We start from the raw sequence: 18,065 nt of genomic DNA, 5'->3' as shown, positions 1-18,065 counted from the left end.
GAGTATCAGGCAGTTTACTCTGGGCACCTTATTCATCCAAGCTACTCAATACTGCCCCCCTGTCACCAAGAAGTTAACAGAAGATCATTTTCTTTATACTCCAGATTTTAAATAATTGTTTTGTTTGTCTAATTTACACTATCTTTGTCAGGAAATTAATGTAGACATTGTGAATGTTGTTGCTAAGACAATGTAAATATCTGCCAAAGGGAGAGGTGTAAAAAAATGTTTAGCTTATTTGTCATAGTAAACTGACATACTGTATGTTCCTTACAGGATATACCAGAGGTAAAGGGATATTCAAAACATGACAAATATTCCTATAAACATATGAAGGATTGGAATGGAAATTGAATGAGTACTTTTGGTGGATTTTAATTTAGTTTAATTCTTGATTTATTAACATGCATTCAATACGACTTGTGATATCATTTTTTTATTTTTTATTTTACCATCTTTTGGCCACATTAAATGAATAAAAACAAGGAGATTGTGTATTACAGCCAGCATTTGATACCATGTCTTTCCAGCAGCGTCTACCAATGTAATACTTGGTTGGTTTCTAGCTCTTTGTTTTTTAGTTTTTTTTGTTCCTGGTTATGCACTACTTTACATATGGTACGAACTGAAAGTACTGTGTGTTCAAAATACAATGCTATTATGCAAATTGTCTGGCAAGGTAACTAAGGGATGCTGGATATCATTCTCTTGTGTGTGTCTGTTCCTATGTGACTTTCATACTTTTTGATTCCAGACCAACTTTTTCTCGCTGGAGATATGGGCCCTGTTCTTATCAGAACCCACAAGCTGATAATAAGAGACTATTATTTTTGTCCCAAATGGTACACCGTTCCCTATAGTGCACTACTTTTGACGAGGGCCCGTAGGGATCTGGTCAATAGTTGTGCACTATGTAGGTAATAGTGTGGTATTTGGGACTTATGAATTCCTACAATAATAAACCTTGTTCCAGGTGAGCTGTTGAATAGGCTAGTTAATGATAAATATATCTTTCTCTCACAATTTGCATTGCACAATATTGTTTATGCAAGGAGTGGTTTCGGACTCTTAAGGTCATTCCTTATTAAATGAATTATAACTTGGACAAGTTCTAAGTTAATGGCGACTATGAACGTGTGTTTGACGGACTAATCTTAAGAAAGACATGTCATTTATTTCTATTTGGAAATGAAAGTTGAGTGTTGTCTCGCCTCGGCTTCAGGCTTCGCAAACGAGGTGAAAGACTGTGGCTGAGGGTTGTCTAGTCTCGGCTTCAGGCTTCACAAACGAGGTGAAAGATTGTGGCTGAGGGTTGTCAAACCAGGGCCCGGTTTACCGATCGCTTACGAGTGTTATTTTAACGATGCATCTTTCCTACAACAGCCGTTTCCCAAAATACCACGCAGAGAGAACGGTCACTAAGTGCGTTGTTGCCGCTGGTGTCGATACTGTTAGGATCGAAGGCAGTGCTGCTCTCGGGTCAGCTTTTGCCATTCAATTCTTACCATTGAATGATATTGAAGTCAATTTTCATGCTCATTTAATTGTTTTATTTAGCAATTTGTCTACAAATGTTTTGCCACAATATACACAGTTTACAAAATATTAAAAACACCTAATTGAGTTGTCTCCCGTTTGCCCTCTGAACCGCCTCAATTCATCGGGGCATGGACTCTACAAGGTGTCGAAAGCGTTCCACAGGGATGCTGGCCCATGTTCACTCCCATGCTTCCCACAGTTGTGTTGAGTTGGCTGGATGTCCTTTGGGTGGTGAATCATTCCTAATACACATGGGAAACTGTTGAACCTGGAAAACCCAGCAGCTTTGCAGTTCTTGACACAAACCGGTGCGCCTGGCACCTACTACCATACCCGTTCAAAGCCACTTAAAATATTTTGTCTTGCCCATTCACCCTTAGAATGGCACACATACACAATCCATGTCTCAATGCTTAAATATCCTTCTTTAATCGGTCTTCTCCCTTTTATCTCTACACTGATTTGAAGTGGATTGAACAAGTGACATCATTAAGGGATCATAGCTTTCACCTGGTCAGTCTGTCATGGAAAGAGCAGGTATCAATGTTGCGTATACTCGGTATTTCATGTGTATCCTTACGTATGCAATGTTTTGCCAAATCTTGATTTAGTGCATTATTATAGGGTGAGCAATATAATAAAACGCCTCTATTTGCAGCCATGGGTGATATCTTTCTAGGAGCTGATCCGTCGTCAGTATTGTGGCATAATTCTAATGTTAAGGTCAGATTTGAATGGAGAAAGCTGATCCGAGAGCAGTGCTGCCTTTGGATCCTATCAGTATTGACATCTGCCTTGACATCAATGCATTTAGCGAACGTTCTCTCTGCGTAGTGTTTTGGGAAACGCATGTTACATCTTCGGGCCTTTGTAAGAAAGGTGTAACGTTAAAACACTCTTAAGCCTAAATCCGATCGCTATCGGGAAATCAGGCCCTGGTCTGTTGGAATGTGGAGAGGCAGCTAATGTGGAGCGTTGTCTTTCATGCCTTGCATCTACCCATTTATTTTTGCACTGACTATGCACACTCATCAGGACTCACAGGACTCTACACACTCATCAGGGCTCTACACACTCATCAGGGCTCTGCACACTCACAGGGCTCTGCACACTCACAGGGCTCTACACACTCACTCACATTGACACTCCAACTCACACTCACTTTATTTGTTCACACTTGTATACAATCATCATACTCTGTTTATCATATATCCTGATGCCTAAATCACCGTACCCCTATCCATTTCACATTGAGACATTCTTCCTTTGCAACAATAGGTGGCAGCAATGCCTTGGTGAATATTTCTGCTATGCAACGATGACAGTTACAATTTGAACCTACCTCACACACACACACTCCACTGTTATGTTACTGACTGAGCCAGGAGAGAGCTGGACCTGGACCATTTGTGAGTGAATGAGACAACACGACACGGAGAGTAAGATCACACACAAAGACTGAGTCCAACATCTTCCTGTTGGTATTGTTGTATGTCTCTTGCTGTCTTTCAGCAGCAGAGGGAACCAAGCTTGACACACAGTACAGAGACAACACACCAGATGGAGAAGAGTGGTGTTCCTGAGTGTCTCACCCACTCTGAGGCATTGGGTCAGCTGAGAAGAGAGCTGTCCCATTCATCTGACTTACACATCTTCATCATACTGGGAGCCTCAGTGAGTACTCTAGTAGTTACCCTGTTTGTGCTCTTCCTTTCATGTTTGGCATGACATTGAGTGACAAGGAGTTGGTATGATAGCACAAACAGACTGGCACTCGGTCTAAGTAGTAGTTGTCCCTCTATGCATGTGTTTATTTTATGGTAACAGTGAACCTTTTCCCTGTGGTATTTTCTGTTCAGTTCTGTTCTACAAGGGCAGAGACATGGGCTACATAGAGCACAGTCCAATGTGCATACTAGAACACCACGTGTCAGACTGTATGCTACCAGAATATTGCTTCAGTGCTGGAAGTGTTCTAGTGTGATTGTTGGAACACAGCCAATAGCCATAGTTCCACAATATTTAAAAGGAAGTTACTGACTTGTTGCACTGCTTCCACTGTGGGATAAGATGGGGTTCCTTATGAGATTTGCATTAAGATCAACCACATGACCTAACGACTCAGTAGTTAAGCTACCGACTAGGCTGCTGTGTGAGTTGTTACAGAAACGTAGAGTCTTGCTTGTTCTGATTACCCAGCTAGTATATGACTCTCTATATCTAGAGTTCCATCTGGTTTGAAGTCCAAACATGGGGTCAACTAAGTAAGTGTGTGTGTGACTGACTGACTGATGAGAGGTGTGGTGTGTGTGGTGGTGTGCATGTGAGAGAGACTGGGGGAAGAGAGGAGAGGGCTCACACACTGACTGAAATGTGCTGCATCTGGCTTTTCTTTATCTAGCTCTGAAAGAGAGAGATGAGTTTAGGACTTAAAATGTTTGTCCACTTCCGTGAGTTAACTATCTGTCTATCACTATCCCCCTTCGCTACATTTGAGTGTGTTAAAAAGTTACTTTTCAGAATGGCTGTGCTGCAGTGTTTGTCTTCCCTTTTTTCAATGTTGTGTTTAAACATTCATAACAGATTTCACAACACGTGTGTGCCCTTAGGCCCCTACTCCACTACCACATATCTACAACACAAAATCCATGCCTGTGTGTATAGTGCGTATGTTATCGTGTGTGTATGCATGTGTCTGAGCCTATGTTTGTGTTGCTTAACAGTCCCTGCTGATCCATAAGGTGTGTTTAAAAAAACGTTTTTAAAAATCTGATTCTACTGCTTGCATCAGTTACCTGATGTGGAATAGAGTTCCATGTAGTCATGGCTCTATGTGGTACTGTGCACCTCGCATAGTCTGTTCTGGACTTGGGGACAGTAGATTGTTACTGTGTAGGTTGGAAGTTGAACTGCCCTGTACTGTGCCATGTGTTCATAGAAACAGGAAACAAATAAAAACAAGAGTAATCAACCATAAGATTTTAGGCACATTTTAGTCTCTCAAATACTTTATTTAACTTTTTATCTATCCATTCAGGGAGATCTTGCCAATAAGAAGATTTATCCTACTCTATGGTGAGTGAGTTTCCTGTTTCCTGTTGTCAGATTATGTGCCTGTCTGTCTCCACAGTCCCTGAATCATCAGAATGACTGTCCGTAAACGCTATTCAAGGTTCAGGTTTGTCATCTCAAGTTTCTACCAATTATGCTAGGAGTTTAGGGGGGGGGGGGGGGGGGGGTCAGCTCCTTGACCAGTGTTCTAGGTCATCATGTCTCCAGGGAGCTGACTGAGTGTCCTGTCTTTGTCTCCGTCCCTTTATACTGCATCTCATTGTTCAGTCCGCCTCTTGTAGGTGGCTGTTCAGAGATGAGCTTCTCCCAGAAGAGACCCACTTTGTGGGCTTTGCTCGCTCCAAGCTGACCATGGATGACATCAGGACAGCATGTCTGCCACATATGAAGGTAAGGAGTCTTAGTGTAGGCTGAGTGCAGGCAACTCGGTTCTGCTAACTTTTTTGGATCAAAGCCGTTTAGCTTTTGGTAGCTTCACCATTGAAGGTCCATGTGAAACTGCCTTGACTGGATTCCCTCTTTTATGACACTGGTTTGTCAGTGAGGTTTTGCGGGATGTACATAGGGTGACCACATTTAAAATCTCAGTTGACAAACATTGGCAGTAGACTGGCCCTACTGAAGAGTTCAGTGACATTTAACGGGGCACCTTTCCAACAAGTAAGTTCATCAAATGTCAGACTTGCTAGAGCTACCCCGGGCAACTGTATGTGCTGTTATTGTGAAGTGGAAACATCTGGGAGCAACAGCGGCTCAGCTGTGAAGTGGTAGGCCACACAAGCTGATAAACATGGACTTCCAAGTGCTGAAGCGCGTAGAGCGTAAAAATAATTCTCCCTTGGTTGCTACACTCACTACCGAGTTCCAAACTGCCTCTGGAAACAACGTCAGCACGATAACTGTTTGTGGGAGCTTAATGAAATGGGTTTCCAAGCAGCCGCACACAAGCCTAAGATCACCATGCACAATGTCAAGCTTCGGCTGGAGTGGTGTAAAGCTTGCCGCCATTGAACTCTGGAGCAGTGGAAACATGTTCTCTGGAGTGATGAATCACACTTCACCATCTGGCAGTACGACAGACTAATCTGGGTTTGGCAGATTTCAGGAGAACGCTACCTGCCCCAATGCATAGTGCCATTCTGGAGAGAGACGCACCATAGATTTTCCACACACAATGACGGGTAGGTCGTCATTGTATATAAGAATTTGTTCTTAACTGACTTGCCTAGTTAAAAAAAACAATACTCAAGACACTATCTTAACCCATTTAGATGCTTTTCACTGACGGCTGCAACTCCATTAGCTAGACCTATTACCAGGTGCACTACCCAAATGGGTTTAGGCCTACACACTTATGATTGAAAACAATAAGCTTTAAAAAAAATAATAATAATAATAAGCTAATGTTCCTCTGTGGCTATGTAATGCTCCCTGGTGAAGTATTTATAATTATTATTAGACATTTATTTAGGACGGAGTAATTATATAATTTTGGCAAAACATCAATTTACTTTCGGGCAATACAGCATCCTAACAGTGAACTGTGCACCCCACAACTTTCCTTCCTAATTCGTGAGGAAACCAGAGATCTGTACATAATGATGAGACGCTCATGACTCAGCCCTGACAATGGGAGTCTTTGTCCCAAAGGCAGGAAGGCAGGCGACAAGCTTAGGTCTACATATTATTCCTATAGAATCGTATTGGGCTTATTCTGGGAAGATTTTGGCGAGAGTGAGCCCTCTCGCTTTGCGTCTGTCTCTATATCATTGGAGAAAGCATCCGACTGAGCGAAACGGCACCCCTCTATATGTAACCCATGTTTCTGATGCTGTCTGGACAGAAATAGTAGGACATTACATAGTCTTTTGGTCCAGACAGCATCAGATACATGGTCTATACATACTGAGACAGAGGGGGCGCTGTTTCACTGTCCAGACTGCATCAGATACATGGTCTACACCTACTGAGACAGAGGGGGCGCTGTTTCACTGTCCAGACTGCATCAGATACATGGTCTACACCTACTGAGACAGAGGGGGCGCTGTTTCACTGTCCAGACGGCATCAGATACATGGTCGATACATACTGAGACAGAGGGGGCGCTGTTTCACTGTCCAGACAGCATCAGATACATGGTCTACACCTACTGAGACAGAGGGGGCGCTGTTTCGCTGTCCAGACTGCATCAGATACATGGTCTACACCTACTGAGACAGAGGGGGCGCTGTTTCACTGTCCAGACTGCATCAGATACATGGTTGATACATACTGAGACAGAGGGTGGCTGTTTCACTGTCCAGACAGCATCAGATACATGGTTGATACATACTGAGACAGAGGGGGGCTGTTTCACTGTCCAGACAGCATCAGATACATGGTCTACACCTACTGAGACAGAGGGGGTGCTGTTTCACTGTCCAGACTGCATCAGAGACATGGTCTACACCTACTGAGACAGAGGGGCACTGTTTTGCTGCAAGAGACAGGTTGGAATGTCTGACTGAAATCAACCTTTTTTTCCTAAATTAGTGGTGCTGATCAAATGTTGATAAAATGCAGGACATGATTGTTTCTTTGTGGGAAGGGTGACACAGGGGCAAAATGCACGACTGTCCCGCGCAATCCAAGATGTGGTTGACCTAGATGTACATGTTCATACTCATTACAACGAAAAGACTGTGGATGGGTATTCTGTTGTAATTATTCATGTGTGTACGTGTGTTTTCTCAGGTTGGTGATGGTGAGAGTGAGCGCCTCGCTGCATTCTTCAGTAGGAACTCTTACCTGAGCGGCAGGTATGATGAGGAGGACTCCTTCTCTGAGCTGAATGCCCACCTGAACTCCCTGACCACCAGCAGGGGGGCTGACCATGCTAACTGTGTCTTCTACCTGGCACTGCCCCCCAGCGTCTACCATCATGTTAGCAAGAACATCAGAGCCCACTGCATGTGCCGCAAGTCAGTATCTCAAACACACTTGTCAGATCACTCAAGCATATGCATGAACCCACACAGATTTGTTTTTCTATCATTTTACTATTTTCCCTAACCATTAACCGAACCCCCTTAACCGAACCCCAATCCAATAACCCTAACACCTAACTGTAACCCCTAAGCCTAAAATCAGGGGTGCCACTTTGGTTTTAGAAGTGGGGGGGACATAACCTGGCGAGGGATCTGGTTTAGCCATCGAATGCGAATTTCCTGCATTTTTACAAAATCCAATATGCCATCTCTATTTAGAACAAAAAAGTAAGCAAAAATACCCACAGTCATCAAGCTATGTAAGAAATCAGTATTAAATATGTTTAAGTGTTTAATAAAACTGAACTAGATCAAAGGTAATTCAATAATAAATATTGTGTTGCTCTTTTAACCAATAGCGTAACAATTGAACAACTCTTGAAAAAATACAGACTTGATTGTTTTTAATAAGACGTCCTCTATATAACATTTCAGCCAGACCGACCAGCCAGCCCGAGCCCCCTGCAAGCCCGAACCCCACCAGTCTAGTGAATAACTCAACTCTCTCCCAACACAAGTTAATTCCCAGCTCCCTCTTTTAAAACAATGTTGTTCTCAAGGCAAGGTTTGGGAACAAAAAAACACATACGCCTCAAATGTACATGAACACACAGGAACAGCAAGTCCTCCATGACAAAGGATTACCTTGGTGTACATTCATACATTGTCCAATAATGACTGTTATTCTCATATCCCAGACTGTAGCTTTACGCTTAAACTGTCCTGTAGCTACTGTAGGTCTACCCAACAATTTAAGATGTAACTTTGTATAATTCACTGATATTGTTAATATACTAAAAAATTGACCTGAGCTCCGTAGACTGGTCTTCCCTGGCTGTCTGACCCTGCTGGGACCCCTGTCACCATCTGACCCTATTGGGACCCCTGTCACCATCTGACCCTACTGGGACCCCCGTCACCATCTGACCCTGCTAAGTCAATTCCAGTCCTCGGGGGCCTGATTGGTGTCACCGTTTTGTCCCAGCCCCAGCTAACACACCTGACTCCAATAATCACCTAATGATGATCTTCAGTTTAGAATGCAATATGATTAATCAGCTGTATTTGCTGGGATGGAGAAAAAGTGTGACACCAATCAGGCCCTGGAGGACTGGAGTTGCCCTCCCCTGTCTTAAGATACGTTGAGCACAGTGTTGTGTACTGACTGTATACATTCCTGCTGGATGCCTGCAGGTCCAGATCATTGCAGCACGGTCTGTGGGCGGGAGCAGAAGGTCAGACGACTTTTGGATGAAAATATAGTATTTTTGTTGTCCCACAGATGATTTGGAAACGGTCCTCTTTCTGCTTTGTGTTAGTCTACCTATTGTACGCACATATTGTTTTTGCATTATTCACATACTGCTTCAACTTCAGTAGCCTCCCTCTCCTAGTTGGGCGTGAGAGTTCAACTGCGCCTAGTATGTGTGGTCTCATTGAAATAGAGAAGGCTGCCTACATGGGTGGAGAATCACGTGGCAGTTAACTTAAATATGATTAGACTGTAGTTGACTACAGTCTGTAAATAAATATTGATAATGGAAAGAAGTTGAGGGTGCTCAACCAACGAGTCGAAGTGCAATCAAAAAATGTAGTCATCACTGAAAAGGCACAATGTGCACATAGGCTATACTTCCTAAATAGGCCTATGATTAGGCTGTAGTTTACTACATTGCCTACAAAGGCCTAAATATTGATCACCCATATTTCTCTGTCTGAAAACCCTTCCACTCCCAAACGTAGGCTATAAAAATGGCGCAAGAGAAAGTAAAAGTCTCTCCAACTCTGCTCTCTTCAATCTACATCTAGCATATTGTCTGATATAGCCCAGTAATACAGATAGTCTAATATAATACAATGTCAGAATCTCTGGTAATTTAACCTATTTCTAAAGTTCTTTTTGCACATTTGATATTGCCTATAGTGCTCAACATTTCTGGGACCATGGCTGGCAAGTGAGCTGCGTCACATACGCCTAAAAACAAACTTTGCGGAACTGTGGTTGGGTTTTGGGATCAGTTCTTGTGGGAGTCAGACAGAAAGCCAGCAGGTGCGGTATGAAAAGCTGCAGGTGCTGGCAGGAGTGGGATGAAGAAATCGGTCCTGTGCAGACCTCTACTGTGCACAATGACAGTGAAGCCTGTAATGTTAGTGCTGTTTAATACTGTGTCAGTGTGAAAAGTAGGGAATTAGCAAGGGAAACAAATCAATAACGTTACATTGCTATACTGGCTAATAAAAACTCACATTGTACTGAAAAAACATCACAATATCAATCTTCAATTGTTTGGTCGATGGTTTCATCATTTGATTCAGGTCTAGTGTGATTGAAGCAAAAAATAATAGCTTTTTGCAGCTGTCTTGCCAACTGTACATCAACTGACGAAAGCTACCCAAGTTAATTTACCTCTGTTGAAATGGGACAAAACAATGGCTACAAAAGGTGTCCATACAAACAACTGCTGTCAGATAGTGATATGAGGTGCTATTAGTACTCTCTGACAGATAACTAGAGACTAGAGCTGAACTGACTGTGGTAGCTGCTCACTAGCGTAGCTTATTCAATTCACCTTGGTCGAGAGTGGATAAAACATTAGCTAAAGTTAACAATTCAGTCACAATACTAGCTCAGCACTGCGAATAAATATTGGTCCGTCCCCCCCACCATTAAGTTAAACAGCAGTTACCTTGCCAACTACATCAGTCTACTAAAGAGTAGCCCATTTCTGTTCTGCTTTCTTTTACAACTCGGTTAAAGAGCACAACATGTACACACTGAACTATGCTCAACTCTCCCGTGTTGTTCCAGCCAGCCTTCCAGAACCTTTGCCTTCACACAGCCTGTCAGCCCCATCTGTGGCGTCTGCGCGGTCCTAAATCCAGCCGACTGTTCACCCACAACAGCCTACCCTACCGCTCTGAGGCATCCGCATTGTGCTAAAGCACCATTTTTCTTCTTTTTGTATCACATTTTAATGATAAAACGGGGGGAATACAATTTCAGAATGCCCCCAGTCCCCAGTGAAAGTTGCGCCCCTGCCTAAAATAGCCTTCTTCCTTGTGGGGAATGGCGTAATGTTCCCATTAGTCTGAATTTCTGGTACCCGCAAGGATAGAAAACCCATAAACACACATGCGCAAACACACTCACACATCCCTGTACCACACTGTAAAGTGGTCTCTGTCTCTGTGTGTTAGAGGTTGGAGCAGGGTGATAGTGGAGAAGCCATTTGGTCGTGACTTGCAGAGTTCTCAGGAGCTGTCGTCCCACTTCTCCTCCCTGTTCAAAGAAGACCAGATCTACCGCATAGACCACTACCTGGGCAAGGAGATGGTGCAGAATCTCATGGTCCTCAGGTACAGAGATGGTGTTAGAACCTCATCGTCCTCAGGTACAGAGATGGTGTTAGAACCTCATGGTCCTCAGGTACAGAGATGGTGTTAGAACCTCATGGTCTTCAGGTACAGAGATGGTGTTAGAACCTCATGGTCTTCAGGTACAGAGATGGTGACAGAACCTCATCGTCCTCAGGTACAGAGATGGTGTTAGAACCTCATGGTCCTCAGGAACAGAGATGGTGACAGAACCTCATCGTCCTCAGGTACAGAGATGGTGATAGAACCTCATAGTCCTCAGGTACAGAGATGGTGTTAGAACCTCATGGTCCTCAGGTACAGAGATGGTGACAGAACCTCATCGTCCTCAGGTACAGAGATGGTGTTAGAACCTCATGGTCCTCAGGTACAGAGATGGTGACAGAACCTCATCGTCCTCAGGTACAGAGATGGTGATAGAACCTCATAGTCCTCAGGTACAGAGATGGTGTTAGAAGCTCATAGTCCTCAGGTACAGAGATGGTGTTAGAAGCTCATGGTCCTCAGGTACAGAGATGGTGTTAGAACCTCATCGTCCTCAGGTACAGAGATGGTGTTAGAACCTCATCGTCCTCAGGTACAGAGATGGTGTTAGAACCTCATCGTCCTCAGGTACAGAGATGGTGACAGAACCTCATCGTCCTCAGGTACAGAGATGGTGTTAGAACCTCATGGTCCTCAGGTACAGAGATGGTGTTAGAACCTCATCGTCCTCAGGTACAGCTTGAGTCCTGATCCCAGGAGACAGTACATTTACAGATTTGAAATCTTCGTTGTTCATGAAGTACTGTACAGTATCAATCAAAATGAAGCCGATGCTTTTGTCCAAAGCGATTTACAATGAAGTGTGTTCATACAGGTTAGGTATGAGTGTGTGATCCCTGTGGGAACTGAAATAACCTTGGCTTGCTATGTTCTTACCAGCACAGAAACTGTTTACCATTGTGTTTTGATCCTGTCCTCTGTCTGTCCATCAGGTTTGGGAACCGTATCTTTGGTCCTATCTGGAACAGGAACAGCGTGGCCTGTGTGGTTCTAACCTTTAAAGAACCATTCGGTACACAGGGACGCGGAGGATACTTTGATGACTTTGGCATCATCCGGTGAGGAGGAGCGCCATTTGCAACAGGCTGTCATGTCATGCCAAAGTATAAATCACTGGAAAACTTTGATCAACTGTTTTCAGATGTTCATGTGGTTCTCTTATTCTATGGCAATGTAGTGGAATATAGCTTTTTCTATTATTTCTCTTTCTTGTTGCATTGTGGGAAGGGCCCATAAGTAAGAATTGTATTCTAAGTCTACACCTGTAATTTGCAAAGCATGTGACAAATAATTGAGTTGTTCAGTTCCATGGGTTTGTGATATTTCCTGCTTTAGTGATGTCATGCAGAACCACCTCCTCCAGATGCTCTCTCTGGTTGCCATGGAGAAGCCTGCCTCCACCAGCCCTGATGATGTGAGAGATGAGAAGGTAGCATCACCAACCAGTGTTCCACTTTGATCAGTGTTCCACTTAGGGTCAGGAGTTATCCCATGGACATGCTGACCAGGACAAACTCTGGGCACACTTTTTACACATGTGACATAAAACTATATGACCATTCCCTCTGTCTTCTAAATGTGTGTGTGTGTGAACCCTAGGTGAAGGTGTTGAAATGCATCGCCCCAGTGCCTCGGTCTGATGTGGTGCTGGGTCAGTACATAGGGGACCCTGAGGGGGAGGGCCATGCCAGACTGGGTTACCTAGATGACCCCACTGTGCCCAACGGCTCCCAGACGCCTACCTTCGCCACCTCTGTGCTCTACGTACAGAATGAGAGATGGGATGGTGAGGACCGACGGCCATCTTGGATTCTGGCAAACTCTTTTCCTCCTATGTCCCTTAACTAGACATGTTGACAGATTTCGACATATCTTCCAGACTCATCCGCTCATATTGTCAGCCTGATACTCTGCATTCCTCACAATCCTGAACTCTCCCTCTCTTATCTAGTTATTCTGTTACTTCCCAACTCCTCTTGTTTGACTCCAGCTGCACAGGAACGTCGATCATTACTCTCATACACACTCACTCTCCTCCCTTCTCACACACACTCTCTCTCCTCCCTTCATCTACCCACTCTCTCTCCTCCCTTCTCATCTACCCTCTCTCTCTCCTCCCTTCTCATCTACCCTCTCTCTCCTCCCTTCTCATCTACCCTCTCTCTCTCCTCCCTTCTCATCTACCCTCTCTCTATTCTTTATCGCGCTCCCATCCACCCACCAATCCCTCTCTCCCCTCATCCATAGGTGTTCCGTTCATCCTGCGTTGCGGTAAGGCACTCAACGAGCGGTTCACGGATGTTCCAGGGGACATCTTTAATGAGCAGTGCCAGAGGAATGAGCTGGTGGTGAGGGTACAGCCTGATGAGGCCATCTACCTCAAGATGATGACCAAGAAGCCTGGCGCCTACTTCAGCCCTGAGGAGACTGAACTGGACCTTACCTACAGGAGCAGATACAAGGTAAGATACACACTCACACGTGTATATGTATGTAAGTATGTATATAATGTGTGTGTGTGTGTGTGTGTGTGTGTACACAACCATTCAAAATTTTGGGATCACTTAGAAATGTCCTTCTTAGAAATGCCCTTTTTTTGTCCATTAAAATAACAAATTGATCAGAAATACAGTGTAGACATCGTCAATGTTGTAAATGAATATTAGAGCTGGAATTTGCAGATTTTTAATGGACTATCTACATAGGCGTACAGAGGCCCATTATCAGCAACCATCACTCCTGTGTTCCAATGGCACGTTGTGTTAGCTAATCCAAGTTTATCATTTTAAAAGGCTAATTGATCATTAGAAAACCCTTTTGCAATTATATTAGCACAGCTGAAAACTGTTGTTCTGATTGAAGAAGCAATAAAACTGGCCTTTACACTTGTTGAGTATCTGGAGCGTCAGCATTTGTGGGTTTGATTACAGTCTCAAAATGGCCAGAAACAAATACCTTTCCTGTGAGAAATATACTTTCTCTTCACAACTTTCTTGTGAGAACCAGGTGCCTCACAAGTCCTCAACTGGCAGCTTCATTAAATAGTACTCGCAAAACACCAGTCTTAACGTCAACAGTGAAGAGGCGACTCTGGGATGCAAAGAAAAAGCCACATCTCAGACTGGCCAATAAAAAGAAAAGATTAAGATGGGCAAAAGAACACAGACACTGGACAGAGGAACTCTGCTTAGAAGGCCAGCATCCCGGAGTCGCCTCTTCACTGTTGACGTTGAGACTGGTGTTTTGCGGATACTATTTAATGAAGCTGCCAGTTGAGGACTTGTGAGGTGTATGTTTCTCAAACTTGACACTCTAATGTACTTGTCCTCTTGCTCAGTTGTGCACCGGGGCCTCCCACTCCTCTTTCTATTCTAGCCAGTTTGCTAGGTTCTGTGAAGGGAGTAACACACAGTGTTGTACGAGATCTTCAGTTTCTTGGTAATTTCTCGCATGGAATAGCATTCATTTCTCAGAACATGAATAGACTGGCGAGTTTCAGAAGAAAGGTCTTTGTTTCTGGCCATTCTGAGCCTGTAATCGAACCCACAAATGCTGATGCTCCAGATACTCAACTAGTCTAAAGAAGGCCAGTTTTATTGCTTCTTTAATCAGAACAACAGTTTTTAGCTGTGCTAACATAATTGTAAAAGGGTATTCTAATGACCAATTAGCTTTTTAAAATGATAAACTTCGATTAGCTAACACAACGTGCCATTGGAACACAGAAGTGATGGTTGCTGATAATGGGCCTCTGTATGCCTATGTAGATAGTTCATTAAAATTCAGCAGTTTCCAGCTACAATAGTCATTTATAACATTAACAATGTTTACACTGCATTTCTGATCAATTTGATGTTATTTTAATGGAAAACAAATGTGCTTTTCTTTCAAAAACAAGGACATTTCTAAGTGACCCCAAACTTGTGTGTGTGTGTGTGTGTGTGTGTAGAATAAATAACAACTCGCCTTGTGTTCTCGCTACAGGACGTGAAGCTCCCTGATGCATATGAGCGTCTGATTCTGGATGTGTTCTGTGGGAATCCGATGCACTTTGTCCGCAGGTCTGTCTTTGACTGCCACTATCCCACCCGCTTAAATTGAACATTTCAAATGTCATTTTCATATCAGCAGTTGTCACAAAGTGCTTATGCAGGACCCCAGCCTAAAACCCCAGTGCAAATGTATGTAGAAGCATGTTGGCTAGGAAAAACTCCCTAGAAAGGCAGGAACCTAGGAAGAAACCTAGAGAGGAACCAGGCTCCGAGGGGTGGCGATGTGCCCACTGACATGTCTACCTCTGTCTCTTACCCTGTCTGTCACCACACTATTTCTGACCCGTATCTATGGGCTGAGAAACCCTATGTAATCTACACAGATAATCTGTCATGTATGGAAGGAACATTTCTATCAGACCTGATTTATGTGACAATATATATGAGGGATAAACGCCCAGTTAATTTTTCCAAGGTTAAATGTACACAACGGAGGCGTTTATACCACAGTTGCCAAAGAAAACAATAGTAAAGCACACATTTTAATGTCCATTCTAGAACGCCCTTCTAGCCAATCAGAAACAAATATTCACCAACGCTGTGGTATAAATCATAACATTGCTCCTGTTTCCTGGTCCTTTTCCTCTCCCAGTGATGAGCTGCGAGAAGCCTGGAGGATCTTCACTCCCCTCCTCCATCACATAGAGGGAGAGAAAACACCTCCTATCCCTTACACCTATGGAAGGTAAGTAATACTACTAATCCTACCTTACTTTCATCACATCGCATGTCCACCTAACCCTCCTCCACACCCTATCTGTCCCTGTTCCTCCTCCTCCACCCTCTATCTGTCCCTGTTCCTCCTCCTCCACCCTCTATCTGTCCTTGTTGCTCCTCCTCCACCCTCTATCTGTCCTTGTTGCTCCTCCTCCACCCTATATCTGTCCTTGTTGCTCCTCCTCCACCCTCTATCTGTCCTTGTTGCTCCTCCTCCACCCTCTATCTGTCCTTGTTGCTCCTCCTCCACCCTCTATCTGTCCTTGTTGCTCCTCCACCCTCTATCTGTCCTTGTTGCTCCTCCTCCACCCTCTATCTGTCCCTGTTGCTCCTCCACCCTCTATCTGTCCCTGTTCCTCCTCCTCCACCCTCTAACTGTCCCTGTTCCTCCTTCTCCACCCTCTATCTGTCCCTGTTCCTCCTCCACCCTCTATCTGTCCCTGTTCCTTCTCCACCCTCTATCTGTCCCTGTTGCTCCTCCTCCACCCTCTCTGTCCCTGTTGCTCCTCCTCCACCCTCTATCTGTCCCTGTTGCTCCTCCACCCTCTCTGTCCCTGTTGCTCCTCCACCCTCTCTGTCCCTGTTGCTCCTCCTCCACCCTCTATCTGTCCCTGTTGCTCCTCCTCCACCCTCTATATGTCCCTGTTCCTCCTCCGCCCTCTATCTGTCCCTCCTCCACCCTCTATCTGTCCCTGTTGCTCCTCCACCCTCTCTGTCCCTGTTGCTCCTCCTCCACCCTCTATCTGTCCCTGTTGCTCCTCCTCCACCCTCTATATGTCCCTGTTCCTCCTCCGCCCTCTATCTGTCCCTCCTCCACCCTCTATCTGTCCCTGTCCCTCCTCCACCCTCTATCTGTCCTTGTTCCTCAGTCGTGGACCAAATGAAGCGGATGAGCTCGTGAGGAGGGTGGGATTCCGCTACGAGGGAACATACAAGTGGGTCAATCCCCACACTGCATGACACAAGAAACACACACCAATTACACTGTGTGAAAGTTCCCTTGTGTTTGCTACTCTCGACTCTTTCGAGATGCTTATTTAAGTCACACTGTATGAAAGAACTTTATATTCTGCATTTCTCACAATCCTGATATTCCCTCGTCTCCTATTTGAGTTGGCATGGTATCATACTGTACTGTATGTGCCGTAGCCAACTTGTCATTTGGGCACGTGTTTGGCATGACAACGACCACAGTGGAGTTGGTTAAAACACAAACCGTTCTGAACCACCAGGCGACAAATCAGTATTATGAACAACACTTCTGAACTTGATTAATGCACTGTTTGATTACAGCATCACGATCCAGATTGATTGTGACAAAATAAATCATGATAATTTATTGACTTCACTGTTTGATTGATTGATTGACGATGTCACTTCCTGTGAGACTGTCGTCTATAAGGCATTGAGCACCCTGAAGGCAGGAGGTAAGGTAAGAAGCTCTTTACTATCTTCTTAAATCTAAGCTCGTGAAAATCACTGACTTACAAAAGAATGATCCTACTGGGATAATCAACTAAAAACCTCCAAAATATTATCAACTTTCTCAACCTGACTAATTATATTTCCATCTACATCAGCACATTCCTGTGTATCACTCAGTCCTGGTCTGGTCTGATCTGGGCCTAATTTAAGTTGCTCCGCTAGACTGGCTGTTGACTGATGTTTCCTGTTTCTCTCCCTCCAGGTATATGTCCCAGTTCTGAGCATGCTGTCACTCCATAGCCCATAGACTGTTACTGCTGGGAGGAAGCAGAATGAATGAAAGATCAAAAATGTGTCTCTGTATACATTGGGTGTGCTCGTTTTACATCGCCTGGTTCACCGGGTGGGTGAAAATGTCACCAGGACAAATGGAATCGTCTAAAATGTACAACAGGTGACGCAAAACAAATGTCCCCAATGACAATAGCTGATTCATAAAATTGCACTGTATGCTTGGATCAACTCTGTCTCTGTGGTTTTGAGAAGAGTTTGAGAATGGTCTCAATGTTCAAGAACAACAGGTTTGTCCTACTCTTCTATTCTCACGAGATAAAAGTGTGTCTCTTGCTCTCTGTGAGGAAACGTCAGTTCTGTCATAAATAATAAATGATGTGTAAGCTCAAAATTCTGCAATAATAATAAGTTGTCTGTTTATTATGTGCAACATTTTCACAAATGCAAATCAGTAGCTGAAATAAACATACACATTTACAGGTGAAAATACCATAAGCTACTGACATCAAGTCATATCAAG

At 44.0% G+C, this 18,065-nt stretch overlaps 1 protein-coding gene across 6 annotated transcripts; it reads left to right on the top strand.

The window, feature by feature from the left end:
- The first annotated feature begins 2,853 nt into the window (after positions 1–2,853).
- Positions 2,854–17,941, top strand: LOC110532723 (glucose-6-phosphate 1-dehydrogenase). Of its 6 annotated transcripts, none has more exons than XM_021616832.2 (13): positions 2,854–2,948; positions 3,052–3,213; positions 4,577–4,614; positions 4,893–5,001; positions 7,345–7,571; positions 10,836–10,994; positions 11,990–12,115; positions 12,393–12,486; positions 12,657–12,843; positions 13,305–13,519; positions 15,042–15,118; positions 15,702–15,794; positions 16,696–16,786. In XM_021616832.2, the coding sequence occupies exons 2-13, from the start codon at positions 3,100–3,102 to the stop codon at positions 16,784–16,786; spliced, it is 1,530 nt and encodes a 509-aa protein (XP_021472507.2). In that variant the 5' UTR covers positions 2,854–2,948; positions 3,052–3,099. The 6 variants fall into 6 exon arrangements, 5 of the variants coding, with proteins under 5 accessions (XP_021472507.2, XP_021472506.2, XP_021472505.2 ...); XM_021616831.2 differs by having other exon boundaries at positions 2,871–2,948; positions 3,055–3,213; XR_002474878.2 differs by adding an exon at positions 17,514–17,643 and having other exon boundaries at positions 2,892–3,213; positions 16,696–17,258.
- Positions 17,942–18,065: the final 124 nt, after the last annotated feature.

This window comes from Oncorhynchus mykiss, chromosome 9, assembly GCF_013265735.2.
Source record: "Oncorhynchus mykiss isolate Arlee chromosome 9, USDA_OmykA_1.1, whole genome shotgun sequence".
Classification (NCBI taxonomy): Eukaryota; Metazoa; Chordata; class Actinopteri; order Salmoniformes; family Salmonidae; genus Oncorhynchus; species Oncorhynchus mykiss.
The sequence above is the reverse complement of the archived record's forward strand: the minus strand, read 5'-3'. Positions and strand labels throughout refer to the sequence as shown.